The sequence below is a fragment of the Geotrypetes seraphini genome, chromosome 10 (genome assembly GCF_902459505.1).
Source record: "Geotrypetes seraphini chromosome 10, aGeoSer1.1, whole genome shotgun sequence".
In the NCBI taxonomy this organism is placed as follows: Eukaryota; Metazoa; Chordata; class Amphibia; order Gymnophiona; family Dermophiidae; genus Geotrypetes; species Geotrypetes seraphini.
Window position 1 is genome coordinate 51,394,378 of NC_047093.1, and position 27,946 is coordinate 51,422,323.

General features: G+C 42.2%; 1 protein-coding gene across 1 annotated transcript; it reads right to left on the reverse strand.

The window, feature by feature from the left end:
- On the reverse strand, positions 1 to 27,863 carry LOC117367920 (dual serine/threonine and tyrosine protein kinase-like). Its single transcript, XM_033961027.1, is given in 6 exon segments — positions 1 to 262; positions 264 to 607; positions 609 to 1,535; positions 2,049 to 2,529; positions 23,056 to 23,230; positions 27,788 to 27,863. Coding segments are annotated over 6 exon segments (2,265 nt in total).
- Between the last annotated feature and the right edge of the window lie 83 nt (positions 27,864 to 27,946).

The following is a 27,946-nucleotide window of genomic DNA, read 5'->3' on the forward strand; positions in this document are numbered from 1 at the left end:
TTAGTCTTTTTTTTTTCCTGTGAAGAGCTCAGGAGCCATGTGTATGTAGGTTCCCACAATGCTTCCAGACATTATTGTCTCAGGTTTACAGAAGCTCGAGTCTGTTATTTTGGCCCAACTGTTCTCATCCAGCAGGACATTTTTGAGTTTGATGTCACGGTGCACCAGCCCTTGGCTATGAAGAAACCAGATTCCTTCTACGACATCTAAAGCAATCTGTAATCGAACCTCCAGAGTGAGTTCAGCCTTAAGTGCTGTGTAACCGTTCCATTATCAGTATAACGGCAATGCTGGAGCCCCCAACATAGCTGTAATCTATAACTGATCCATGAAGGTCAACCAGACGCTCATGTTTCGGCAAAGACCTCATGTTGTGAAACTCAAGAGCAAGGTCATTCCAGTGTTTCTCATCCAGTGGAACAGATTTCAGTGCACATGGGAAGTGTCCACCCCAATCATCACACAGGTAAACCTCACCGTAATGATCTTGGCCTAATTTGCGGCCCAGCTTTGGCTTCCCATGTAACAAAGCATCCTGCAGGGATCTGCTCTCCAGTGAGAGGCGGACCAGCCGTGGGGCATGCTCCTTCCACACCTTCAACCACAGTTTCCTCAGTCTTCTCCAACCTCCAAGAATGGCCAACTTCAAGCTGTTGGAGAGAAGCTGCAAAAGCCTCATGGAAGCTGTTCAAACATTTGCAGAACTGGTTACATATTGTCTTAGCCAGCTTGCCAGCACTGAGGCTCTCAATTGCATCCTGAGCAACTTTCCTCTTCCAGTCTGTGCTGATGGTAGGGGGACTCATCCAGGAGATCCGCTGAAAGATCTGTTTAATCTTCTCCCACACCATTTGACTCACACTGGATCCAGAATGAAAAGTCACTTCAACTTCATAGGCTGCATTCAATATCTGTTTGAGGTGGTTGCTTGTCATATGCACTGAGGACTCCAGCTGTGACTTCTCCAGGCTCTCCAGGCATCGCTCTAATGTTCCGACAAAGCTTTTCCTCAGATAATCCATCAAATTGATCAGCTTGTTAGCTACAGCCTGGTTTAAGTGAGAAATGATCAGATCCTGGATCTGCATGATACAGCATTTAATGTCCCGCATGCTAATGGCTTCTCCATTCTCTGGAATGAAGATATTCTTGAACTCCATGGTAGCAGCATCTTCCAGCAGCTCCTCCTTCATGCTGTTGAGGGTCTTTACAATCATCTCCTTCATCTCCTCCTGTTTGATATCAGCAATACTCATCAGGGACTCAAAGAGCTCATTCTCTTTGCTTTGTGTGTACTCCAGCCGCTTGGGGGTGATCTGTAAGTCCTGCTGCATGTTAAATGCTTGATTGATAAAGACATCCAGCCACTGGCAATGCATCTTGCTCAAAGCTGTGGCCTCACTCACTAGGTGCTGCTGCTTGGAGAAGAGGTATAGGCGCCACAGCTGCTCAAACTGTTCCACCAGTAGGCTGCATGGCTCGCCACCAAGAACGAAAGCCACACTGCTGCTCTTCAAGTAACCCAGGTCCTGCAGCTGATACCCTGTTTCCCCGAAAATAAGACCTACCGGTATCCCAAAAATAAGCCTTAGCATGATTTTCAAAGACGCTCCTAATATAAGCCCTATATCCAAAATAAGCCCTAGTTAAGATCGACACACTCTGACTCCATCCCTGAAACCTAGTGCTGTCTGATTCACCAAAAAATAAAATCAGACTCATCAATTCAGAAACCCACACCCCAGTGAGACCTGACATACATCCGCTCTGAGGCCTCCTAAAGCAGCGGCGGCAGCAGTGCTCTGAATGGGCTGCTTCCTGGTCTTCCCCACTGGGGCTGTGGGAGGGTCAGTGGGGTTCTGCTGCACAGGGGGATGGGAGGGAGGGATGGAAAGATGTTGCAAATGGGGAGGGGAGAAAGGAAAGAGGAAGAACTAGGGTGGAGGAGATGATTGTTGTACATGAAAAAAAAAAAGACATCCTCCAAAAATAATGCATTTTTTGGACCCCCAAATTAATATAAGACACTGTCTTATTTTCGGGAAAACACGGTAGTTCAAAAGGGAACGCTCACTCTCAGGTTCTTTAGGAGCAATCAACTCCAAGTCAAAGGATGGCACTTTAAGAAAGAAAATCAGGAGAGACGAGAACTTCTCTTGAATGTCCTTAAGTTCATTTTCATACCTTTCAGATAGTTTATCCTTGCAGATAGCAAACATTACAATTGGCTGGACGTGGGGAAGGTAACTGTGCAAAGTGTCCTCAGCTGTCTGAAATCCTCGACAAGGTGCTATCACAACGTCCACTTCCTGCAGGAGTGAGTGGGGCAGGGTTACCTCCAGCTCTGCCAGTCTGTGTCCAGGGTCTTCATCCTCATGGATCTCAAGGTCCTCTTCTGGTATAGTATCCCAGTGCCCTTGATTTGCTGCCATTAGATGTACCAGTTCATATTGCTGGGGAAGTGCTAGGCTAACCTGTGTCTGCTTCCCATAGTTGAAATGGATTCGCCGTCTAGAGCAATTCTCCTCACTGGTGTAAGCAAATCATCTTTTCAGTTTAACGGAGGTGAGCAGGAAGTAGAATATCACGAAGAACAGAGGGGAAAAATCACAGTTTTATCTAAACTATACGATGAGGTAAAGAACAGAGTGAAAATGCCCTTCACCAATGCTTATCCTCCTTCCCACCAGCCCCATGACCAACATTTCTCCTTCTATTACCCCTCTCCAGCACCATGCCACATTTCTTCCTTCATTCCCTTCACCACCATGTCCAACATTCCTTCCTCTTGCATCCATTTCCATCTGTCCCACTGTTCCCTCTCCACCACCACATCCAACATTTATCCCTCTCATCTCTCACGTTCCCTCTCTCCATTCTGTGTCCCAAAATTCATACCCCTCCCTCCTTCCTTCCTTTGTCCCAAGTTCACACTCCCTTCCTTCCTTATGTGTCTCAATGCGCCCCTCCCTCCCGTGTCCCAACGCGTCCCTCTTCCTCCCTTCTGTGATCCAACACACCTCTCTCCCTCCTTCCCTTCTGTGTCCCAAGTTCATGCCCCTCCCAAGGGTGTATACCTGTGTTCTGGCTGGCTTTAAGACATCCAAGTAGGTCTCCTCCTCTTTTCCAGCTGCACTTCTTTCTTCACAAAGCCACATGCAGCAGCAGAGTATAACCTGAGGTCCTAGTGTGCTGGCTGCACGACCTGCTACCAAAATGTGTGTGGCCATGCAGTTTAGAGGGAACATTGCTTTATTTCTTTTCACTTTTTATCTAATTAACTTTCCATCTCCTTCTCTCATCCCTAGCTTTTACATTTCTGATCCTCCTATTCTCTTTTATCTGCTTCCTATTACCACATTTCTACCTTCGTATACTCATTATTCTGCTCACTCATCTCCTTGACAACTCTCACATGGATCCACCATTTCTAGAATCTCCCCTCCTTGTCACTTGTAACCCAGCATTTCTTTCCTCTATTTTTCTCTCTCCCTCTAACAAGTCCAACATCTCTCCTTTCTGCCCTTCCACTCCCTCCTCACAAGTGTGACATATCTCCCCTCTCCCCTTCCGGCCCCCAGTCCATATCGCCTCTGCCTTTCTCTGTCCATTTTACTTCTCCCTCCTCTGCTCTTCCTGAGTCATCCATCTCTCCCTCTCCCTTCTGCCCCCCCCTGAATATCTTTCTCTTTCCCCGTCATGCCCTCTCCACCAAATATTATCTCTTCCTCTCCCCAATTTGCTCCTCTACATCCAGTTTTCCCTTTTCCCCTCTTCTGCCATCGCTCCCTCTGTCCTCCTCCGGTGAAGGCGTTTCTTATGTTCTTATGTAATATGAAGTTCATAGCAGTGCCCCCTAGGGTGCCCCACTTCTCTGCTGGCATGTCTGTGTGGTCAGTCCATTAAAAATGGTGGCCCCCCTTCTGTATGCAAATGGCTTGTTTTGGATGTTTTTAATTTGGACCTTTTTTCCTGATAATGGCTAAAATAATTAGATGTCTAGTTGAATAAAACTTCTAGCTGGGCCATTTTCAGAAAAGAAAGTTAAATGTCTAGCTGAATAAAATGTTTAGTTGGTTTATTTTTGAAAAAAAAGATGTCTTGCGGGTTTAAAAATGGACATTTTCTCCACCCAATTTTTGGACATTTTTCTCAAAACATCCAAAGTCAGACTTAGATGTTCTTTCGAAAATACCTCTCTATGATTTTCCTTAAATAGCTGTTGTCAAAACTCTGAAGCTTCTCCTTGTTTATTTTATTTCCTTAGATTATATTTCCCTCCTTTTTTCCAAGCTATGAGGGGCAGAAATTTATTAATGATATGTCCTTGTATATATTACTATTTCCTATAAGCTTTGTCTTATTTCTGTTTCATTCAAAGTTGTTTCTTTGGATGTTAATTTAAAATTGTTATTAATAAAAATAATAAATTCACACTATAATTCCCTATTTAAAAAGGATTTGTCCCATAGTTCTGGAAAACAGAGTAATAGAAGTACAGAGGAGGAGACTTAAATAAAGCTCTAGGGCAGGGTTTCTCAACCCAGTCCTTGGAGAACCCCCAAACCAGTATGGTTTTCAATAAACCCACAATGAATATGCATGAGATAAATTTGCATGCACTGCCTCCGTTGTAAGCAAATATATCTCATGCGTATTCATGGTGGATATCTCGAAAACCAGATTGGCTTGCCCGAGGACTGAGTTGAGAAACCCTGCAGGACGAGGGTATTTTCTAGAATTATGATCACCTCCCTCCTTTTATAAGAGCCGTGACTGTCACCTTGCAGTTTGTACAGTTTCCACTAACACTAAGGAATGCTTGTCAGCCATAGAGACCAGCAAGAAGCATGGTGCTAATGCTTCACAGATATTACTCTGACTTTCTCCCTAATGGGCAGGGAGCTGTTGGTCATGTAAGGATGAATGCAGGACCAGCAGTTTGTGATAAATACAGTTACACTAATCTTAAGTTTGTCTAAAGCTAGTATAGTAAAAACATTAGGATAAGTTTTAAGCCAGTATTAAGTCAAACTTGGGTCTGGTAGGTATATGCTCTCTAGCACCTTACTAGTATACTTTTCATGCTAGTGTATATGCTAATTGCACATGCCTATTATAATTACAGTGTTTTAGCTAGTGTCCTAAAAAATTTGGTGCAGAAAGTGCAATTTTGGTGTGCTGTGAACACTAAAAATGTTTTACTGTATCCTAAAAAAGTAGGAGCGCGCTTTTCCTGTACAGTCTGCTCTGACATTTGCAAGGTGCCTTCTAGAAACTATGACAAAGGACAGAATGGTTATGGAAGGGGATGCTGGGTATTTCACTCTTTCATGGTATGAAGATGCCAAGTTGTCAAATTCACGGAGCCCTCTAGCACAGCAATCCATTTCTTGTCTCTTTGCAAATGAGGACATCGTTACTGTTAAAGAGTCCCAGATATAATTCAGAGCAATAAGAACATTGGGCTTTTGGGGTGGTTGAACACTTTCCCAAGAGGAGCTCCTCTGGTCGTGCCTTTTTTCGGTGCTGGGGTTCCTTGAACGATAAGGAAGATTGATTCCCTGGCAAATGCTTTAGCAAGGCGACTGGTTTGCATGTGTACAATTTTTTTTTTTTTACCGCTCTTGCTTAATATGTATGCAAATGCAGTGACTTCCATTCCAGCCTGATGTGGCTGTGCACAGTCAGGAGCAGAATTCCATTAAACTCCACATCTCCAGCTCCAGAGTACATTGGACTCGACTCGCCTTTAAACTCTGATAGATGGGAGTGCTAGATACAGAACACAAGCCTGATTTATCTCTTTTATGTGAGGAAGGGGGTCAGCGGAGATTTAAATATATGCAAAATTGTTTATGAGGGAATAGTAGAGAGGCAGAGAGAAATGTAATATGTCATTCTGCCTTTACAGGGCTGGCTGAAAGGATTTGAGCTGAAGGTTAGGAGGAAGGGTCTATTTTAGTCTCATCTTCCCTATCCTGATAAGCAGAGAAGTGTTGTTTCTACCTATTTAAAGATGTTTTCTTTGTTAGGTCTATCATGTTCTGTTATATTCATTCTTATGAAAACACATTTTTAGTTTGGATTAATTTCCATTACAGCTTTTCAATTTTATTTCAGGGAGAGAGACAGACCATGCTAACCATGGAACTATGTTTCCTGTAAATGTGGGGTCCATGACTCCTGCTATCCTCCATCAATTCACCTGGCCAACTGTGCGCCTCTTTATTTAGTTATCCTGGTGAACAGTACTGAATGGTATTGTTTTTCTGGTGCTCCTCTGGGCATTTTCCCCTCCACCTGCATTTCTAGTATAAGAACATAAGAAGTGCCTCTGCTGGGTCAGACCAGAGGTCCATCCTACCCAGCAGCCCACTTGCGCGGCAGCCCACCAGGTCCAAGATCTGTATAGTAACCCTCTATCTATACCCTCTTATCTCCTTCTCCTTCAGAAAATTGTCCAATCCCTTCTTGAACTCCAATACCGTACCTTGTCCTATCACACCCTCTGGAAGCGCATTCCAGGTGTTCACCACCCGTTGGGTTAAGAACTTCCTAGCGTTGGTTCTAAATCTGTCCCCTTTTAATTTTGCCGAATGCCCTCTCGTTCTTTCAGATTTTGAAAGTTTGAAGAATCTGTCCCTCTCCACTTTCTCTATGTTCTTCATGATCTTGTAAGTCTCTATCATATCCCCTCTAAGTCTCCGCTTCTCCAGGGAAAAGAGCCCCAGTTGCTCCTGTCTTTCAGCGTACGAAAGGTTTTCCATACCTTTTATCAAACATGTCACTCTCTTCTGGACCCTCTCGAGTATCGCCATATCCTTCTTTAGGTATGGCGACCAATATTGGACTTAGTACTCCAGATGCGGGCGCACCGTCGTCTGATACAACGGCAGGATAACTTCTTTCGTTCTGGTTGTAATACCCTTCTTGATTATACCTAGCATTCTATTCACTTTCTTAGTGGCCGCTGCGCACTGTGCCGACGGCTTCATTGTCTTGTTGACTATTACCCCCAAGTCCCTTTCTTGGGTACTCTCACTCAGTAACAGCCCTCCCATCGTGTAGCTGTATCTCGGGTTTCTGTTTCTTACGTGCAAGACTTTGCATTTCTCTACATTGAACTTCGTCTGCCATCTCATATCATCCTAACAAAGCAACTTTCATCTTGCCTTTCCAAATGTAAAAACCACATTAGTCATAAGTATAGCTTTACTGGGTCATACCAATGGTCCATCAAGCCCAGTAGCCTGTTCTCACAGTGGCCAATCCAGATCCCTAGTACCTGGCCAAAACACAAAGAGTAGCAACATTCCATGCAGAATCTACAAAGAATAGCAAGATTCTAGAATCCCAGAGAGCAGCAACATTCCATGCTACTGATCCAGGGCAAACGGTGGCTTCCCCCATGTCTTTCTCAATAACAGACTATAGACTTTTCCTCCAGGAAAATGTCCACACCTTTTCTGCAGCCTTGATCACCTCATGCCACCCCAAACACCCAGGATAGCAGTGGTCTCCAACCTTTTTCATGTAAAGAGCCATAGTGTTAATACGAGAAAGCTCTTAGGGCCACCAAAAATTTTCAAGAGTACACTTACTACTAATGTTGTAAATTGCCTTGGCTCGCTTGTTCAGACTGGGAATTAAACATTAAAAATTAATACTAATATTGATTCTACAACACTTCAATGATATATTTTTAAAACTCATTTTTTTTTTTGATTGTTAACAGCAGCAAATTCCTGAAAGAGACACCTGAGTGTTTGCAGTTACTATATCAAGTAGGCAAGATTGAAATTAACCCGACAAAGGAGAAAAGGGAAGAAGACTTGCCTTAATATATATCAACCAAATACTCAAAGGAAAAATTATGTAAAGCTGAGTTGATATATAAATATCTGCAATCACTATTCACCTCAATAAATCAGCACCACAAAACCTCAGAATATGTGAGTGCTTAAGTGAACGCTCTAGAGTAGAGTTTTGGTTGTGGGTCTGAGCATTCACTCTAGAGTTTTGGTTGTGGATCTGAGCGTTCACTTAAGCACTCACATATTCTGAGGTTTTGTGGTGTTGATTTATTGAGCTCAATATATGTCAACCAGACAAAGAAAGGCAAGTGAGATGTCATAAAACAACCAAAGGTTACATTTATTGGCAAAAAGTCATAGTACATTTACTTGATGAAACCACAGAGTAAAAGCCCCAACTAGGATCCCAGTTTCGGCTACCTGGAATGCCTTCTTCAGGGGACTAGACAAGTAAACGGGGACTAGCTTGTAGGTAACCACAATCAAAACGAGTTGAAGAGCTAAATGTGCCGGCAGCCGAAACCAGGATCATAGTTGGGACTTTTACTCTGTGGTTTCATCAAGTAAACGTACTAGGACCTTTTGCCAATAAATGTAACCTTTGGTTGTTTTGTGACATCTCACTTGCCTTTCTTTGTTTGGTTGACAAGATTTAAATTAATACAGTTACCGGATTTGAAGAACATTTCAGCCAATTGTTTGAGGGCCATGTGACCCAGGGTCCGTGCGTTGGAGACCACTGCTGTATAGCATCTCTTACTAAGTATCTATTAGCCACTTATCTGGAAAAATGCTCCATGTAATTTATTAATAATAAACATATTACAATACAATAAAACAATAAATCAGTACACAAGATAGTACAGTCAAGCAAAAATAAACATACAATTCTTCCTCCCAGTTTTGACCCCTCTAATACATACTATAACCAAATGCCTGTCAAAGCAGCAAAGTCTTAAGCTGTCTTTTGAACCTCAAGGAAGCTTTCACCCATTCCCTGTGTGATTATTCCACCACATTGGTGGTAGTATGGGGAATGACAACCAAAGTTCCCTCACCATTGATATACAACAGGACTCTTCATCCTAAGATTGTAATAGTTGACCTGAAAGATAATTGGAAATTTTCTCTTGCAAATACACAGGGCCTTGTCCACTTCTGACTTTAAGGCACTGACACGGCAGAGGAAAGGACCTGCAGAGGCTGGCCAAAAGCAGTCTGTTTACAGCACTGCCTCTGCTCACTGGCTTCTGCTACTGCTTCGGGAGAGCTGCAGGTAAGTAAGGAAAGGGGGAGTCGATCAGAGGCTAGACCCGCATGGAGGAAAGAAGGGCAGACTAGGGGGAGGAAGGGACATGGGTACTGGTCCAGCAGAGGCCAGGGGAGGGGAGATGGATGGATGCTGGATCCGTAAGTTGAGGTGAAGGGGAACAGAAAGTGACCCAGACCAGAAAGGAGGATGGGAAGGTAAGAACAGATGCTGGACCTACAAGTGAGGGTAGAGGATCATAGGGAGAGGAAGAGAGTGAGGTGGGAAGTAACTCTTTAAAATAACTCTCAGGCAACCAAAAACTACAGTTATCTGGCATTTACCAATCCCCATGGGTTCACTATTACCCCTAATTCCTCATTCCATTTCCTAGCTAGTGCACTTTGATCTTTAGGCAGAACAGAATTACTTGGGCCCCTGTGAAGGCTGGCTGCTGATATGTTTCTCAGAATCTAAATTTGCATGTTATACGAGGTCTGTTCAAAAAGTTCCAGGACAATTTGAATTGTGTGCCAACAGGAAGTTCTTTTGAGATGTGCTAGGTAATGTTGAGTAGCTTGAATCCTCATGAGCAACCTCATTTTTTCTGTTTGTTGATATATGTTTTCATCTCTGAGCTACAGCAGTTTTTGTGAAAGTGTGTTTTCGTGATTGGCTATTTTTCATCACTTGAGACCTCAATGAGCAGTGCTACAGTGTAAAGTTTTGTTTTAAATTGGGTAAGAAAGCTACAGAAACTTATGAAATGTTGAAAGTGGCTTATGGGGAACATGTCATGAGCTGTGGAAGGAGTTTTGAATGGTATTCACACTTCAAAAGTGATCGTGAATCAGTGGAAGACGATTCACGAACTAGAAGACCATCAATATCAACTGATGATGATCATGTTGATCAAGTGAGAGTCCTTATGCGTGCTAATCAGCGATTAACAGAGAATTGACAGAGTAATGCAGCATCTCCATTGGTTCATGCCACAGCATTCTAACAGAGAAGTTAGGGGTGTCTCGCATTGTGGCAAAGTTTGTTCCATGGTTGATGATCAACAACCAGAAGAACAACCACAAAAAACGCAATGACCAGCCACCTTACACAAAAAATGTTGATGACCAGCCACCTTACTCTCCTGATTGGCACCTGCTGACTTCTTCTTGTTTCCTAAACTTAAATTCACGCTGAAAGGAAAGCACTTTGACACCATTGAAGACATAAAGCAAAATTCGATGCAGCAACTTTTGGCGATTCCTAAAGATGCATTTAAGAACTGTTTCCAGAAGTGGAAACGACATTGGGAAAAGTGTCTATGTAGGGAAGGGGAGTACTTTGAAGGGGACCCAATGGAATAAGGTCTAAGACTGTTTAATAAATTTTTATAAAATCAGTCCTGGAACTTTTTGAACAGATCTCGTACCTGTGGAGAAGCCTTCTTCTTTAAATATTGCACATGGAAGGTAATTTTAAATAGTGTGTCTAAGTCCGACATTGAATGTTTCCCACTAGACGTCCAAAGGTCAGGGTAGGGAAATGTTCATTTTTGAAACTGCTAGATGTCCAAATTATTTTTTGAACTGATCTATTTGGACTCTTGGTTATCAGGACACCAGATTGTTGAGGGGCAATGTTAATCCAAATTATGTAGAAACTTGTGTGATGACCTTTTGTTGTGCTGGGGTAAAGTTATGGAATTCACTGGTAGGACAGTTAAGGAAATGTGCTAATAGAGGAACTTTCAGAAAATTCTTAAAAACACAATTGTTCGTAACTGCTTTTTTATAGGGTCTGACTCACTTTGATTGAAGATTTATTGTGAATTTAAATCCTGATGTTTGTTTGTCTTTTTGTTTTGTTTTAAGCATTATGTATGTTTGATCTTATGTAAACCGCCTAGGGCTAGACAGTATAGAAATTTTAAAAATAAATAAATAAATAAATAAAATGTATGTTGCTTGTTACCCATATAGAATTGTCACATACATGGGATACAAATTTTTTAAATAAATAAATTCTTGCTTTTATTGGCCACTATGGTGATATCACATTTACTACTTACAGTATTATAGCTGTGATGTCATATGTGAAATTCTTAACAAAAATAGAGTGTCCTTTAGAGACAAGAAGGATTGCAAGGAATATGCTGAATACTTTTAAGACCTCTTCATTCTATAAAGGCGGCAGCTATAACTATGCATGTATGATATATTGTTCACTTTATAAGCATGGGAAACTATTATAAATGCATACATACAAAAACAGTCCAGTACACACATACTTTTTCCTGTATGAATTTTGAAAAAACTTCAAGACAAATGTACTCACATAATTCTGCTTTGAAAATCAACCCAGGGAATTTATGTACCTCTATTTAAATCCACTTTAGTACATATAAAATTTGGGGGTTATTATTTGCACATATGGCTGCATTTTCAAGGGATTGCATGTAAATACAAATCTCTCACCAGCCCTGGTCTGGGGACATCTCCACTCAGTTTGGGTAGTTATGAGTATAAAAGTGTGTGTCTGATCATAAAGCACTACTTTACCCCAGAAATGCTTTTAACAATTACCCTCCTATAGAGCTGAATTATTTTAAAGAGCAATGGAAGGTAAATTTATTTTGATATTTGATACTATGGGCCTTTTCTATTAAACTGCGCTAGCAGTTTCTAGCGCGAGGAGGCGCTCTGAATGGCCTGCACTGCTCCCGATGCTCCCAGAGTTCCTATGAGTGTCAGGAGCAGCGCAGGCCATTCAGCGCAGCTCTCTGTGCTAAAAACTGCTAGCGCAGTTTAATAGAAGAGGGGGTATGTGGCCTATGATACAATTTTTACAGTTTATTATTTTTATTGTATATTTATAATGTATTTATTGAAAATGGGTGAAGGGAGTAAAAAGGAATGTTATATGAACGAGCTATTTTGACTTTTTAGAAAAACCACATAATAATTTTTTTAATGTTTTATTATAACCTCAATTGAGGTACTGAAAACTGAATATTTAAGCTGAAAAAGCTACTTCCTATAATTTGTACTCTTGCTACCTCAATATAGTTCAGTGTATCTCCTGGACTTGTGAGCGAATGTCAAGCATAATGGTATTGCATCCCAGGTCAGGAAAAGAAAGAAATTGCAGACTACCAATGGTAGAACCCACAGGAATTCAGATACAGTAGGATGCTGATTATTTGAACTCTGATTATCCGGATGTCCAATTACCTGGACTGCTTCTGTTCTTTATTTTTTTTTTATTTTCGTATCATAATCTCTGTATCATAGTTATCACATTATGCCTGATATACAGTGAAACAATGTTATAACATCACAGTTTGGTATTTTTTCCCATTTATTATTTTTTTTTAATTACGGTAATGCTCAGCATGTAAATGCTCAGTGTGTGTGCCTGGGATAGGCATGTGGGATCTCTGAAAGAGAAAGAGATAATGGTTAGTGCGGATGGGCAAACTAGATGGGCCATTTGGCTTTTATCTGTCATCATCTTCCTATGTTTCTATGAGTGCCCCATCATCTGGATTTTCCAAGATTAGTCCAGATAATCGGCATCCTACTGTATTTTGCATTGTCTATATTTGTAAGTAAAACCTATGAACAAATATCAAGCTTTAAGTTCAGAAGTTAGTATTTGTACTGAGGTCCAGTCTAGTGTTTCAGGCAGTAAATGCTATGCACTACCAAGTGGATAGTCCTTGTTTGGAAGTTTCATGTTTATTTAAAATTTGATGCAATTGCTTATCAAATTTCTAAGCGATGTAGAATATTTTAAAAGGGTATTATATAAAACATATATATAGAGATGCAAACAAAACAAACGCAAAACTGCACACTGATCATTACGAATAGGGGAAAAGAACTACAATGGTTATAGGACTGAAGAACATGTATGGTAAAAACAATTGGGAGGGGATAGTTTGAAAAGAAGCATGAAAGAATCGGAATTAGGATTAGTCAAGATTTCCTAAGAGAAAAAGAGTTTGATGACCCATAAATGACTCTTAGGTTTCGAAAGCATCTCTAAAGAGGAAACTTTTCAGGCTTCCTTTAAATCTATCTAGGGTTTTCTCCTCCCTCAGGTGAACTGGTAAGGAGTTCCAGAGTTGTGGGGCTGTGACAGAAAAGATGGTAATATGTCGCGTATTAATGGCTCTCATGAGAAAGCTGTGAGAAAGCTGCACAGATGTTCAGAGTTGAGCTTTTTACGAATATGAAGCTATAGATAACCAAGCTTTTACAATTGACACAATGATTATGGGGAGGGGCCTAGGTGGTAGCTCTCTGGAGCACCCTCAATATTTGGTGAACTCCTTCACTGTGTCCAATGAGGAGCAATTTGTTCTGAGTTTAGCACCCCAATTGTTTTGAAAAGTTAGCTCCTATGATAGGGGAAGGGGAAATTAATTTTCAAAAGCATTCCTATACGTAAACCAAAAATAGTCTTTATTATCTGTTGGTTATGTGGGTAAATTTAATGCCCGTAGCTTTACCAGAACTAAACGTAGGCAGAGTTGAAGGAGTGGTTAGCATTTGTACAGACTTTCAAAAATTCAAATGTATGGTTTATGGTTTATTAATCTTGTTATACCGCTCGTTCATTTTACTGGTCCACAACATACAACATCTGTGCCCATTAAAAAAGCTGCTCTTCCTGCCCCAAACAGCTGAGCAGAAGGGAAAACCCCAAAGCCGCTGAGGGCTTTGAGGAGTCCTACGGCTTAGTTGATCGGGACAGGGAGAGCAGCTTGACAAGAGGGAAGAACTGTGCCTAATGATTGCTCTTCCACCACCCTTTTACTGGCGATTCTCCACAGAAATAGCATGCATATAATTTGCATGGTATTGTGCTGAGCATCGCTAGTAAAAGAAAAATCACTCCCGCCACGGTATTTTTTTTACTGTGGTGTCATAGCTTTGTGTATCTGTTCTATAGTCCTTATCCAGGTGTTTGGCATCCTCTTTATTTACTCCCTACCAGTCTAAGTAAATGGGCATGACAATTTCTTATCCAGCATCTCCCTTCCCATTTCTTTCCATAAAGCTCTATAATCAAGACAGTTATGAATACTACCAAGTCTGTTGTCTAAACATCTGGCCAGATTTTGGGGAATTGTAGCCTGTTGGTACTAGCCGAGCTACCACCATGATCTGTGGTGCTTTACCTAGTTCAGGGGTAGGCAATTCCGGTCCTCGAGAGCCACAGGCAGGCCAGGTTTTCAGGATATCCGTAATGAATATGTACGAGATGGATTTGCATGCACTGCCTCCTTGAGATGCAGATCTAGCTCATGCATATATTTATTGTGAATATCCTGAAAACCTGACCTGCCTGTGGCTCTTGAGGACCGGAATTGACTACCCTTGACCTAGTTCATTCACTTATTTTGTAACTAAGGTTTCTCTGTGCTTACCACAAGCACTTCTAAAATAATAGAAAATAATAGTAAATATTGAACTAAGGCCAGTACTGGGCAGACTTGCACGGTATGTGTCTGTATATGCCTTTTTGGTTGAGGATGGGCTGGGAAGGTATAGATGGGCTGGAGTGAGTTTTTGACGGAAATTTTGGCAGTTGGAACCCAAGCACAGTACGGGGTAGAGCTTTGGATTCTTGCTAAGAAGAAAAAATTTTAAAAATTTAAATTGAATCAGGTTGGGCAGACTGGATGGATCATTTGTGTCTTTATCTGCTGTCATCTACTATGTTACTATGTAGTACAGTTTAAGCATCCACTATCTGTACTACTGTACACTTCTACCACACTTCTAATTACAAAAAACTATTTTCTGCTGCTGTTCTGTCTTTCATACTATCATCCGTTGTTCTAGAAGTTTCATTCTATTGAGACTACTGTCAAGCATTTGCCTACCTCTATTTTGTCTCTGGAACATGAATGTGGACATTACTTAAATATCATTCTTCACTCTCCACAGATTTTGGGCAAGAGAAGGAGAAGAAAAGGAAATATACCGCACCAATGAATAATTTGTTGCAGAATGCAAAAGGGGTCTAACTTCCCCCCATCCTCCATCAATTTATAAATATTCATTTACACAATTTCTTAGCGTTGCCCCTTTCGTGCCTTCTCTTTCCTGGTTAGAAATCCGTCCCTGGCACTGCACAGCCATTTGTCTTGTTTGGATTCTCCTCCTATCTCAGCCTGCCAACAATTCCCAGAAAAAAAAAAACAACAACCCAGAAACAAAAAAATGTCTGAAGGCTCTGGAGGGTAAAGGTGGTTTCCGTGGTAACATGCCTTTGATTGGCTGAGCCGAGGAGGTGCTGAGTGATTAATGAGCCCTCATTGTGCGCAGGAGGCTGCAGACTTTCAAAAGCTAGCAGAGCCCACATGTCTCGGTGCTGTTAAACTCGCCGCCACCACTGCCACTACCGCCCAGTTACGTTTTTCTTCTAGACAGTATACTCGTTATCTCCATGCAGATGATTTGAGATACAAAATGGTTTGTTACAAAAGCTATTTTTGTCCTTCTAACAAGAAAACTAACAACTTTTTAAAAAAGAAAACTAGTGTGTTTTTCCATAGCAAAATGAGTTCTTAAAGAACAAATGATGCAACATCGGATTTTTGTAATGTAACAAATCAAACTTCAGTTATTTCCCATTTTCAAAATAATTTAAGATCATCTTATTCTGGAAACCATAGAGAGAACATTGACATTTCAGTATTGCTCTGCTCTTGTCATCATGTTATTCAACATGTAAACATGCAGAAGGCATATAAAATAGCAAGTCTGTTTAATAGTCCCAAGATTTTAGGTGCTCCAGTACCACGCCCTTAATACCAATTCTAGACTGACATCTTAGTACCAAAATTCTTTATAGAATATTAGTCTACATGGACACTGGAGTGTCTGTAGTTAGGCACCAACAATTACACCAAGTTCATGCATTGTAACTGAGACTTATCTCTATTACCCATCCATACTATGGCCCATCCCCTCAACACTTATGTACTAAGGGCTAGATTCACTAAGCAAACCGATCGTGAGACCCAATTTCCCTCCGACCCGATTCACTAACGTGTTTAGCGATCCCATCCCGGAATGATGGAAATGGCATGCAAATTTGGGTTCCCATCCTGGAATGATGGAAATGGCATGCAAATTTGGGTTCCCATCCCGGAATGATGGAAATGGCATGCAAATTTGGGATCCCATCCCAGAATGATGGAAATGGCATGTAAATTTGGGATCCCATCCTGGAATGATGGAAATGGCATGCAAATTTGGGTTCCCATTCTGGAATGATGCAAATGGCATGCAAATTTGGGATCACAACCCGGAATGATGGAAATGGCATGCAAATTTGGGATCCCTTCCCGGATGAGGGAAATGGCATGCAAATTTGGGATCCCTTACCGGATGAGGGAAATGGCTTGCAAATTTGGGAGGGCAGCGACTCACTAAACTTTTTCCCTTACACACCGACTGGCTGGCCGATCAAGAACAAGCGACTGGTGAGGACCAGTTATCAAGCAGCCATATGGGGTAAAGACCTAGGAAAACTAATCGCGCACACAAACAACTATGAAGAATTCAGGAAACACCTAAAAACCTACCTATTCCTGAAATACCTAGGCAACGAACCGGAACATCAACCCCCCTCGTAACATCACCACATACCTGAACTTGCAAACTGTTAACCCAACCCCCAATCACTAAACATGAACACTCTATTCAACTTACGGAACAGTTCTACTTCTGTGTAAACAACTTGGCACTTCCTGGCCTTGCAACACACAAACTGACGTTAACATTATTAATGTTATCAGATGTACACCGCTATACTCTTTAATTCGTTGTACGAGATATTCACTGCTATACTCTTCAATTCGCTGTACGTAAAGTTTCTCTTTATTCTTATTGTATTTACAGTTTCTTTTATTGTAAACAGTTTCTTATATTGTAAACCGCCTAGAAGTCGCAAGATTGTTGGCGGTATATAAAAATAAAGTTATTATTATTATTATTATGTAAAAAACTGCTCTGCCCCAACTCTTCTCTCTCTGGCTCCCCTGACTCTCCTGCTCTCTGCCGCCCTTCCCCGCAATGCGAGCCCTTGGTTTTAAAGCGGGGCTGCACTACGGGGAAGGGCAGCAGAGGGCAGGAGAGTCCAAAATTGTCCACCCACCAGCCCGGCCAACTGACCCACCACCCCCCCCGTACATAAAAGTTAGGAGCAGGAGAGGTGCTCAGTCCCTCCTGCTCCGTAGGCCTCCCTCCTGCCACCGGCATGGCATGGCCCACCCACTCACCCTGGACCGACCCACCATATACTGACGGGCCCACCTCTGGTCAGGCCGGCAGGAACCCCCTCCCTCCCCGTACCTTGAAAAATTGTTGGGAGCAGGAGGGATGCCCGATCCCTCCTGCTCTTTAGGCCTCCATGATATCTTTGGGAGCAAGAGGAAGCTCCTGCTTCTCTGCCAGGCCACTTTGTAATACCGGCCCTGATTGGCTGAGGTGCCTCGGGCTCCTTTCTTGGGCAATTAACACCTAATCGGCATGCATTATAACTTCGTAGGCGCATTCTGTAAAGTGGTGTGTGTCGCTTTTAGTGTGTGAATCTCAAAAGGGGGCATGGCAAGGGATGGAGCAAGGGCGGATCATGGGCATTCCTAAAAGACACACTGTTATAGAATATGTCTGATCTGTGTATAACTTTGGCGCAGGTATGTAGGCCTGGTTTTCCTTGGGCTAAATGGATGCACCTAAATGTTATGCTACATATGGCTGCTAAGCGTGATTCTATATATAGCAGGAACCTTTTATAGAATTATGCTAAGCACTTCTGATAAGTGCCGAATTTTTAGGTGCTATATATAAATTTTAGGATAAGAGATTCTGGCCTGTTTGATATAGAATAGCACCACTAATTAGCATAATTGCCAATCACATACATAAGTACAATTATTCTATAATTTGCTTGCAGAATTAGCATTTCTCTTTAGACACCAGCTTACAGAATTGCCTTTAAGATAATTCTGTGGGTTATACTCTAGAATTATTTTGCAATTGGTAAAAGGGGGGAGGGGCAACGCTGCTTCAGATACAGGCTCCTGGTTTTGGTGTCCAAATCCTTAAATCATTTGGGCTTCGACCATTTGGGTGATTTACTATTTCTGTACTAGTCAGAGCAGGTTTTGAGATCTTCCATGGCATCACTGAGAGAAGAGAAAGGGATAGTAGATGGTATAGATGGGGGGGAGAATGGATAGGTCACATGGTCTCTGCCTTCAATTTTCTTTCTTTCTATAATCCTATTATTTGTGTACCCTAGTCCTAGGAGATGCTGTTCCACTGGAAATGTACCAAGAAACGAATTATTTAGGTTTAATGAAGTTTTCTAAAACCTGGCTTTTTTTCTCAGCCTTTGGTTAATGGCGGAGGAAGGCAAGGACATGGATTATACCAGTTATACAGTATGCATACTCAAATGTGTATTTTAATTTCTGTATTGTGTTAAACTGATTAAGCTATTCTGGTTATTATACACTGCTGTGGTCTATTCATAGAACAGTGGTTATTCAAATTTTAATCATAACAATCAACATCATCCCTGGTAAAGAAAGTGAGTCTTCAGTTTAATTTGAGAAATGATTTGCTTGTGTGGTCCTCTGGACGTTTATTGTAGCCAGAGCAGAAGGCACTTTGACCTCCTCTCCTTCATTTCTGAAGGGGGTTGCTATTCCAACTTTGTTCTAGACTTTAGCTGAATTATTTATTTATTAATTTATTAATTAGGGTTCACCCAAGACAGTGTACAGCAGGATGTTGGAATCCACATTTCCAACGAGGGAGGATGGCTCAAAGGAAACAATGGAAACTCTTTTTTCAGTGAGACAGCAGTAGATAGCTGGCAGAGGTTGTGTTAAGAAAAACCAGAAGAGATGTTAAACCTGCCTGGGACAGGCTCAGAGCAGAGTAGTAGACAGGTGGAGTGGGAGGTAATGGATACTCAGTCATATGTTTTTTTAGAGGGCCAAAGATGGGAGATATGGTAGTAGGGCTCATGCACTCATATTCACACACTTCTGCACACTCTCAGCATTTGGTTACCATATATACTTGAATATAAACCAATCTGAATATAAACCGAGGTGACCTTCCCCCCCCCCAAAAAAAAAAGGATGACTTGAATATAAACCAAGATTAGGAATTTGGGTGCTTCTGGTGAGCCAGTCTACAAAAACTTGGGAATATCCAGTGCTTTTTTTCTAAGCAGCATAAAATCTGTTTGTTTGTTTTTTAGATCTTCCCAGATAATCGTGACCTGGATTGGCCACTGCTGGAAACAGAATACAGGGCCTGATAGACCTTCAGTCTGTCCCAGTATGGTAACTCGTATGTTCTTAATTAAGAGAATAGGTAAGAAGATGATAAAAACTTGTACACTTCTACTATAACTATGGCAAATTGTAACTTGTTAACTGTATATTGTGTATGTTGACCTGTAAATCATCCTGGACTCTCTGGGGAGGACGGGATATAAAATGAATTAAATTAATAAATATAGTAGCTGTGCTGGGCACGGGGAATGTGCATAAAGCATCCGTAGTTAGAACTCTGACATTAGAGGCAGTGGGTGCATCAGGTTTTTAAGAAGTCTGGAGTGAGCTGCATGGAACAGCCATGACTACAGCAAGCCCTAATGTTAGTTTCATGATTGCTTCCAACAAGGCTGGGATAACCTGCATGGCTTTTTCAATACCAGACATAGCGGAGGTGAGATGAGTGGTTTCAGTGAAGTGTTTAAGAAGAAGCTGAAGGCATTTCTGTTTAGCAAGGTCTTCTCTTTGTAAGTCTGTTGGTGGCCAAAGTTTCCATTTTATGGTGAATTTGGCAAAGGAAGTGGTTGAGGAGATGTCTGTGTCTTGATAGATGGCAATATGAAGAAATAAAACAAAAAACAAAAAAATAATGCCTTTTTCATTGGACTGACTTACCCACCCCCTCCTTTACAAAGCTACGCTAGCTAGCTAGGAATTCTATGAGTGTCAGAGCTGTTAACGTGGCGGCCGGCGCTAAAAACGCTAGCACGACTTTGTAAAGGAGGGGGTTAATGTAGTAGTTTATGATTAGCTTTCCTCAGCTCAGAAAGCAAAAATTACATGGACAGATTAGATAGGCCATATGGACTTTATTTATCTTCATTTGTCTGTTTCTATGTTTCTGTGATGGAGTATTGTTTGGTTTGTATTTGTGTTATGTTGTGTCATAATCTTCTCTGAACTTCACATAGGATGAACTATAAATATTTGAAATAAATTATATATTTTTTATATCTTAAACTTTAGACTAGAAGGCCAAACACCACCCATGACTTGCTAGTGATTATCCACTTTGAAGAATCCAACTTCCCACAGATGTTTAGAAGGGGTATAATTATCAATGTGGGCTCTCATTAAGATATGTTATTCTACCACTTATTTGTACTGTTTTACCATAGATTCCATTTTATGCAATGAGACCTTGGCCTAGATCAGTGGTAGGCAATTCCAGTCCTCGAGAGCCGGAGCCAGGTCAGGTTTTCAGGATATCCACAATAAATATGCATGAGATAGATGTGCATCTCAAGGAGGCAGTGCATGCATATCCATCTCATACATATTCATTGTGGATATTCTGAAAACCTGACCTGGCTCCGGCTCTCGAGGACTGGAATTGCCTACCCCTGGCCTAGATGCACTAAACACAGTCGGTATGACCGTGTGGATCGCTGTGGGTCGATTTTTTGGCCAATTCCGAAACAGCGATCAATGCTCAAACAAGTTTGCATGCAGATGATTTGCACGGAGGTTTGCCGTAATCTCCGTTCGATCCCGTCTGATCGATCGCTTTGAGAGCGACTCTCACACTTGCGCAGAATACTCCAGTTGGTACAGAGACAACGTACGTATGCGCCAGATTTGCTATGTCAGATTCCTCCTTGGCAGCTGGTCCTCCCTCCTTAGATTGCCATCATCGTTTCTTCTTCCTCCCAGGGAAAGGGCAGCCTGCATAAATCAGAGTCTACAACCACCATCCTTAATGTTGACTGTTGGAGCACAAAGCATACGCGGTATACAAATGCTGGTATTTCATATGCTTTTAAATAGTACAGTGAGGGCAATCCCTTGATGCTTTGCGGAGAGGTAGCAGCAGACTGTGCTAATACGGGGCATAAATGATGGTGGAGCTGTATAAAGTTCTGGCCCAGCTTGTACATATTTTAATCATGAGGAACAAAAATTTTAGTCTTCTCCCATTGGCCCCCTCTTTTGCTGCTCTCTCTTTTTTATTTTATGCTGTTAATGGGCACGCATAAGACGTGCTTTCAACGCACGTGCTCCTAATGTGCATATAACACAAGTATACATCCCTGCTATTGTAAAAACTGTATTTATGATATCAATGTTATAAATAGTGTATTAATTTCAGGGCTGAACTATCGGTAAGACAAGTAAGTGACTGGTCTTGACCAGTCGCTTTTTTTGGATCGCTAAAAGCGATCACATTTTTTTGTGCATCGCAAAGTGATGTCAGAGCATCAATCGCTCAGCTAGTTTATATGGCATTTCAATATTAATGACCTTATTTGCATGGCTGGATCGGATAATGAGTGATCATGCAGAAAACCATGCAATGAGCCGTTTTGTGCATCGGGTCAGTAAATCTGATCGTCGCTAAACCAGTCAAAATTGGTTTAGCAATGATTGTTAGACCATAGCTGACTTTAGTGCATCTGGGCCCTAGTTACTAATAACTGGTGTTAACCGTAAAATAACACATCTTAACAGTAATCCACGTTAACTTTCTTGCAAAGTTTCTTAAAAAAGTTTCCCTTTAGAGGAGGAGCTCTGTTTCTTCTGAAGAATGTGCTGTCTAGAGACCAGTGTTGGAAGCATCTTGAGAAGAACCATAGAACTTGGCTTAATTTTCAGAAGGAAAAGTTGCCTTTTCTTTGCAAATATAAGACTTCTAAATGACTAAGAAAATCATGGCTGTGCACTCATTTTCCTGCAGAATAGGATTATAAATTCTGTTTCTAAACAATAGTTAGCAGAGGTGTGAATTCTACCTAAGCAGCGCCTGCTCTAGGGACCATTTATTTTCTATGGGGGCCCTTTATTTGAACTTGCTCTATTGTTTAGTAGAAAAGGATATTGCTGGCCATTTCAGATGTGTTCCCACTTACCCCATTCCCTGTAGACCACTCTTGCTGTATTGCTACTGTAAGGAATTGATTTTTCCTCCGTTAGCAAAATATGCCAGAAAAATGAACTAGTCTCCTAAACACTGATTTGAAGAACTCTGCAGTCTGGGGTCAGCAGGGGTATGAATCCAGTAGCACTTCCCCAGAAGACAAGTTATAGTCCTGAAAACTTTTGTTCATTTACAGTGTCTATTAATGTTTGATTTGACAATAATTGTGGGCTGTAGCAGTGTGTGACAGGCATAAATTGTGTCCTATGATATGGGTTGTAGGTGAGAACTACAAGACCCTGATTGTTTGCTTAAGTTAAAAACTTGTTGGAAGGAAAGGTTTCCCCTGGGAGTGGTAGCTTAGAATCTTACTATTCTTTGGGAGGGCACTGTGGAAAGAATTCAGCCAATGAAAAACCACCAATAGCAAGAGTTTTCTCCGGTGGGTGGGAGCAGGGAAGTCTGAAATCAGGGAGAGTTTTGCCCATACAGTAAAACCTTGATTTGAGAACATAATTTGTTCCAAAAACATGCTTGTAATCCAAAACACTCGTATATCAAAGCAAATTTCCCCATAAGAAATAATGGAAACTCCACAACCCAAAATCTTTAATACAAAATTCTGTATGTACTCATATTGCAAGACCTTGCTTGTTTGGAACAGTCCCTACACTCCTGCAGTGAGTGAGAGAGAGAGAGAGAGAGAGAGAGAGTCAGATCCATCAATGACGCCTCTTGCAAGGGCTTGTACTGGCTCTACTGAGGACCCTTAATGGGTGTGGCACAGGAGGAGGCAAACACAATGCTCCCTTTTGAGATCTGGACACATTCAGATGGGAAACCAAAGGCCCTTTCTCCATTCGAGCCATAAGACACGAGAGGCTTGGCATCTGTACCATGTATGGGCCAACCGCCAGACACTTTTTGAGACTGTCCTGAAAAAAGAACCTCGGAAATCAGGGTCCTAAAAGGCTCAACCTTCAATTCCGCACACCAGTACTAAAAATACTTCCAAGCCTTAGCATAGGATGGGACAATAGCCAGCTTCTTATATCATAAGAGGGTTATAACCCCCTCCGAATATCCTTTCTTTCTTTTTTTTTTTTTTGGTTTAGGGCTGTGTGTTCAAGAACTATGCCATAAGCCCAAAGTGTTCTGGAATCTCTAGGGCAATTGGACCTGTGAAAGCAGCTACAGTCTGAGGCTCTTGTCTTCCTGTAGCCAAACCAGATCTACATACCACAAGTGACACAGTGTATAAGAATCACCACCCCTTGGTGGGTCACTAGGCCTATCACTGGTCACAGGGGAATACATACAACAGTTCCTTTGTTGGTCATGGCTGTACCACAGTGTCTATGCCAGCGCTTCCTGGTTCTACATTGCGGCTGAAATATCAAGAAGCCCTCTTGTTGACCACTGACACCATTAGATCGAACTTCAGCCTCCCCCAGCTCTTTACAATTTTGTTGAAAGCACTCTGGGACAAAGACCACTCCCTCAGATCCGGAGCCTGGTGACTGAGATAGTCTGCTTGTACATTATCCACTCCCAGTGGCGTACCTAGGGTATGTGGCACCCGGGGCCCATCATTTTTTGACACCCCCCCCATGTAAAAAAATATTTTTTGTAATGACCATGAAACGGAATAAATGGTCAGAATAGAAACAGGCAGTGAAAATTTTCTTATATTCCAAACATAACATAACATAAATTATGTCTGAATTGTCATGACATCAGAAGTACATATGGAGTAATTGCAGGTGATGCTTGGGACAGTTCTGATTGTGTTAGTTCGGTTTTATGTGTTTTTTGAATAGAAGGGTTTTTATTTCTTTTTGAAGGTTTTGCAGTCTGTGGTCGATGTCAATTGGTTGTAGAGTTGGGGGTCGAGTGTTGCAGCTCGAATGGCTAGGAGGTTGTCAAACTGTTTTTTTCTTTTGACGTTTTTGGTTGGAGGGTGTGTAAATGGTGCGTGAGTTCTCCTATGTCTGTTTGAAGTGGATTGAATTATTTAGCTGAAGAAATTAGTTACCCCCTCATCCCACACACATTAATTCTCTTCCATTTTTGTTCCCATTATAAAAAACACTGATAATTTCCCAGAAAAAAAATACATTAAAATAAGAAGTGAAAACAAAGGCCCCTACAGATGAGAACATAACATAAGAATAGCCTAACTGGGTCAGACCAATGGTCCATCATGCCCTGTAGCCCATTCTCATGGAAGCCAATCCAGGACACTAATACCTGGTCAAAACCCAAAGAGTAGCAACATTCCATGCTACCGATCCAGGGCAAGCAGACACTTCCCCCATGTCTTAATAACAGATTATGGACTTTTCCTCCAGGAATTTGTCCAAATCTTTCTTAAAACCAGCTACACTATCTGCTTTTACCATAACTTCTGGCCACTTCATTTTTAAGTTTAGATCTTTCCTTTCAAACAGAGACCTTGCTAGATGTCAAATACAGCACAAGGTAACTTCACATGGACTTAGCTGTGCAGGAAATGTGAATCTCCTCATACACCCACCATATAGTGCAAAAATGTGCAAAGGTCTGTTTTTTTCTTTCGATCACTACATAGCCTAATGCCACACAAGCAGCGCTGTTACAAACATATTCTGTAGGTCAATGCTAAGGATAACAAAGTTTCCTTCCTTGGACCAGAAGGAGATAAACCACTGGAAGAGATCCCAAAACAACACCCAAAGACCCACTCAGTGTGTGAACCAGTTGAGTGGAGTGGACTAACTGGGGGGTGGAAATGGGCCCGGAGTTTGCTCAGCAGAATTTCCCAGACCACCTCTTCCTCTCAACACATTGACACGCTGCCACCACCACCACTAGGAACACCTCACTGGGTAGGCCAGCTATGCTATAAACTTTATAAAACACATTATTATATTTTCTTATAAAGCACATATTTTAACTGAACTCTCTGACATCCTCAGCCTTTCCATTCACAAAAATAGAAGGAAGAAAAGTTCCCATTTCCTGCTGTCTCATGTCCCCGGCCTATACAATATTTTTTTTCTGCAGACCCTTCAAAAGTCTGACCAAATCCTCGTTTCACTTGCATTATAAAGTACTGAGGATGCCATCTCCCCAGGTCCTAAAGTCTAAGACAGTAGCGCAAACTAATGCTGCCAGATTCAGGAAAAAAAATTTCGATTCAATTCAGCCTATTGAATTGGTTTTTCATTTCGATTTTCCTGCCCAGTTGGATGATTTTTTTCAAAACTCCTGGTGGGTTTTATAGCTTTTTCACCCCCTTTGGCTTCTCCTAACCACACTGGCGCTGTGGTGTAAATAAAATAAAGAAACAAAAAGGACTTTTCCTCTCTCTGTTAAATCCTAGCTCATGTTTGCAGTCCAACACCAGCATTTCACATTTCAAATACACATTTCAAATCTGACATATTATAATCACAAAACAGAAAATAAAATTAATTTTTCTACCTTTTGTTGTCTGGTTATATTTCAAATCTTGTTGGTCCAAGGCTCTGGTTTTCTTCTGATAACTTGCTTGCCAGGGTCTCCTTCTTTCTGCGTGCTAACCATCCATCTGCCAACTCTGTCCTCCCTTTCCATTTCCCTCCCTTCCCCAGGAAGTCTGGTATCTTTCCTTTTTTTCATCTCCCTCCACAGATCCACCTTTTCTTAACTACCCTTTCATCCGGCATCTCTTCCTCCTTCCCCACCACCCCAGAGTCCACCATCTCTCCCTTTCTTTTTCCAATTACCCTCCTATCCAGTATCTCTATCCCTCCTCCACACCATCCCTTGTGTCCAATTTCTCTCCCTTTCTGTTCCTTCCCTCCCTAAATCCCATGGTCCATCATCTCTCTCCCTCTCCTCTATTTTCAGACGCATTATTTCTCCCCCCCCCCCCCCAAAGTTTGGCATATGCACGTCTCTTTGAACACCCCCTTCCCTCCGTGTACTTCTAAACCAGGGTCCCCCCCAAAGGCCTGTCCCCCCTTAAAGGTCTGCCTGTCCCCCCTTGAAGGCCTGCACCCCCCTTGAAGGCCTGTCCCACCCCCTTGTAGGCCTGTCCTCCCCTTGAAGGCCTGTCTCTCCCCCTTGTAGGCCTGTCCCCCCCTTGAAGGCCAGCCTGCCTGTCCCCCCCTTGAAGGCCTGTGTCCGCCCTTGAAGGTCTGCACCCCCCCCGAAGGCCTGCACCCCCTTGAAGGTCTGCACCCCCCCGTAGGCCTGCACCCCCTTGAAGGTCTGCACCCTCCTGAAGGCCTGACGTCAGAGGAGGGGCGGGACCGCGGCGCAGGAAGCAGCGCCCAAGCAGCTCAGGGATCGCTGACGTCGCGAACCTGCTGCGGGCTGCTTCACAGATGGTGTAGGAAGGTCAGTGGGGCGAGCAGTCCTTCGGGGGTGGGGGGGACTGAACGGCAAGGCCGGGAGCACCCCCTCAGGGCTGGCACCCGGGGCGGACCGTCCCTCCCGCCCCCCCCTTGGTACGCCACTGTCCACTCCAGTACATGTGCCGCCGAAATGGCTTGTAGGTGAGATTCTGCACAGCAAGACAACAGCTGGGTCTCTAGCTTCAACAGAGCACTCTTGGTGTCTTCCTGTCTATTGACGTATGTCACTGCTGTGGCATTGTCTGAGAAGACTCTGATAGCTTTGCCTTCTATGATCTTTCCAAATGACTGCAGCGCTAAATGAATGGTTCTTAGTTCCAATCTGCAGTTCTGCAGTTAGACTTTTCTTAATTGCTGCAATGTCTTCAGTAATTCTAACTAAACTAAACTAAAACTTAGCTTTGTCATCAACCAAATAAGGAGCTCGACTCAGTTAACAATAATTTGAAAAAGATACAAAAAAAGAAAAAACAAAGTCAGGAAAAATATTAATGCGAATGGTTTCCAAAATATTTAGCAAACAAAATAGTTCTTGCTATCGTGGATGTCTTGTCCAGTAATCCAATGTGAATACCCTTTTGTAACCCGTTCTGAGCTCCCGGGAGAATGGGATAGAAATCAAAGTAAATAAATAAATTGATGGACCATTTTCTCTAAGAAGGCAATCATCAGTCCTGAACCGGGTGACATTCGCAATGACCTCCCCAGCCTTAAAGGTTCAAGAAAGGATTAGATAATTTCCTGAAGGAAAAAGGGATAGAAGGGTATAAATAGAGGAATACTACACAGGTCCTGGACCTGATGGGCCGCCGCGTGTGCAGACTGCTGGGCATGATGGACTTCTGATCTGACCCAGCAGAGGCAATGCTTATGTTCTTATCTGTCATCAGTATCATCGAAGAGGAAATGCAGACAGACAAACCCTTAGACAATGTCTCCGCCTGAAGCCACCAATGCAAGCTTTGACACGCTTTCACCTTCCAGATCAAAAAGCATCCATAGTAAATCGGTCTGCAGAGACCAGTAGGTTAACAGTGAATTCTGAAGGGGGCATAAGTGAGCTTTTGCCCAAGGTACCACTTCTATGGTCGCTACCATTGACCCCAGTACCTGCAGGAAGTGCCAAGCCATAGGAGCTGGCCTTGCCACAGACTCTAAAATCTGTGCTCTTAGCTTCAGCTTGCATGACTCCTGAAGAAAAACACAGCCTTCTGCTGCATTAAAAAGGATCCCCGGGTACTCCAGGTATTGTCAGTTCCAGGTGACTCT